The sequence below is a fragment of the Etheostoma spectabile genome, chromosome 15, assembly GCF_008692095.1.
Source record: "Etheostoma spectabile isolate EspeVRDwgs_2016 chromosome 15, UIUC_Espe_1.0, whole genome shotgun sequence".
In the NCBI taxonomy this organism is placed as follows: domain Eukaryota; kingdom Metazoa; phylum Chordata; class Actinopteri; order Perciformes; family Percidae; genus Etheostoma; species Etheostoma spectabile.
In genome coordinates, this window is record NC_045747.1 from 11,308,322 (window position 1) to 11,309,977 (window position 1,656).

Genomic DNA, 1,656 nt, shown 5'->3' on the forward strand with positions numbered 1-1,656 from the left:
CACATTACTAGAACATGCCCCCCCTCCCCCCACGCTCAGTCACACACAAGGAGGTTAACCTCACTCAATGCTCCTTTAAAGCCCGTCACTCCGCAATCTGGACCTGACAAGGATAATCCCCAATCCAAATGCAGGAGGTCATAGCCATGTGGCGCTACAGAATCTGCTCAGAGGCTTATTTCTGAAAGTGCTCAGAGCTCTTCCTAAAACAAAACACAGAGAGGAAAGGCCGAGCGAGGTCAACTTTGGCACACAATCTGGCAGCAAATCCATAACTATCGCCGTCTTCTGGGTTTGCTTGTTCGTTTCTTGGGGATTTTGCTTAAATACAGAGAAGAAAAGATCACTTTGCTTGGATTTTTATCCCACTCCAACTGGATTTGGAGTTTGTGCAAAAGAGTTGACCAGAATATAAATCTGCATGTTCGAGTGAGGAACTTGAGAGAGAAGTTGTTGCACCCTTTCCGGCAATGTGTGCTTGCTCAGTTAAAAACATAGCTGAATACTTGGAACTGCACTGTGGACCGTTAGAAATGAAAGTTCTTGAAGTGCATCTGTTGCTCTAACCTTTGGCAACAGGAGAAAATGAACATGTGTTCCAACAGATGTTGACATCTGTTTGCACATGTTGTGCTGGAAGTGAAGCAAAGAGAGGAAGAGGAAAAGAAAAAGTGGTGTGGGGAGCGCTTGAGAGAGCACGTGATTGTTACGCATACATCGTCTGTCTTGTGTTGGTGTGAGTCAGAGAGGAAGAACCAGAGTGGTTGTCATGTCAACGCCCTGCCTGTCTGACCACAGTAGAGCTGTGACATGATGGTGTGTTATACTACACACTGGCACTGAGTAGTGTTGGTGACTTTGTTCGTACAACTCGGCTTGTCTCTTTGTAGCTGACTAGCAGTGAACAGGTGTGAGAGGGAGGGGCCAGGCAGAGAGGAAGAGGGAAGAGGAGGGAAGTTATTTAGCTAAAGCTGTTTGTCTTTGGTCCATAAAAACCTTCCTCTCTCGGGTCACAACCCCATGTGTGTCTACTGGAATAGGTTTTTGATAGATTACAGAGATTTTTGCCAATCAACAACAGCATACATCCGACATGCAAGAGATATGTAAAGTTTGCTGAAACCTACTGGAAACCATTGGACTTTTGTTCAGATTAGCAGCTATGACTGACCATATGCAGTCATTGTTTCCTGTTTGGGGTTTGTGTATAACTTTTCTTTTAAGAGACATTTGATTTTTTTAGATCATTTTTGTCTTGTCTAAGAAAGCCAAGGATTTGGGGTTTTAAAAGTAGAGAGGTGTTTCTTAGATGCGGAAGGCTGTTGAGTCCTCCAGGAGTGACACGTTGTTGTCTATAGCCCAATGGACACTCTGTGATCCCAGGGTCCAGCTCCAAGTTTCTGAGGCCTACAGTGATACCAATGTACTCCATCTCAGCCCAGGAAGCAGACCTGGCCCTCTGTCAGTGTGATGATGGAGTGGAGACAGCATTGCAGTACACCAAGATGTGGTGCCGCTACGCCAAAGACCTCCTGGCCTGGATGGAGAAGAGAATCAGCCTGGGTAAGTGCTCATGCTGCTGAGAAGGGGAAACCGTAGCGTAACATATATCTGTGTGTGTGTGTGTGTGTGTGTGTGTGTGTGTGTGTGTGTGTG

The 1,656-nt window shown here is 46.0% G+C and overlaps 1 protein-coding gene across 2 annotated transcripts in view; it reads left to right on the forward strand.

Annotated features, from left to right (window-relative positions):
• The window catches only part of gmip (GEM interacting protein), a 13,331-nt gene that overhangs the window by 3,379 nt on the left and 8,296 nt on the right, over positions 1-1,656 (forward strand). For both annotated transcript variants that reach the window (XM_032538542.1, XM_032538541.1), the window contains exon 5: positions 1,438-1,563. In XM_032538542.1, coding sequence (XP_032394433.1) covers positions 1,438-1,563 — 126 coding nt within the window. The remainder of the gene's footprint in view (positions 1-1,437; positions 1,564-1,656) is intronic.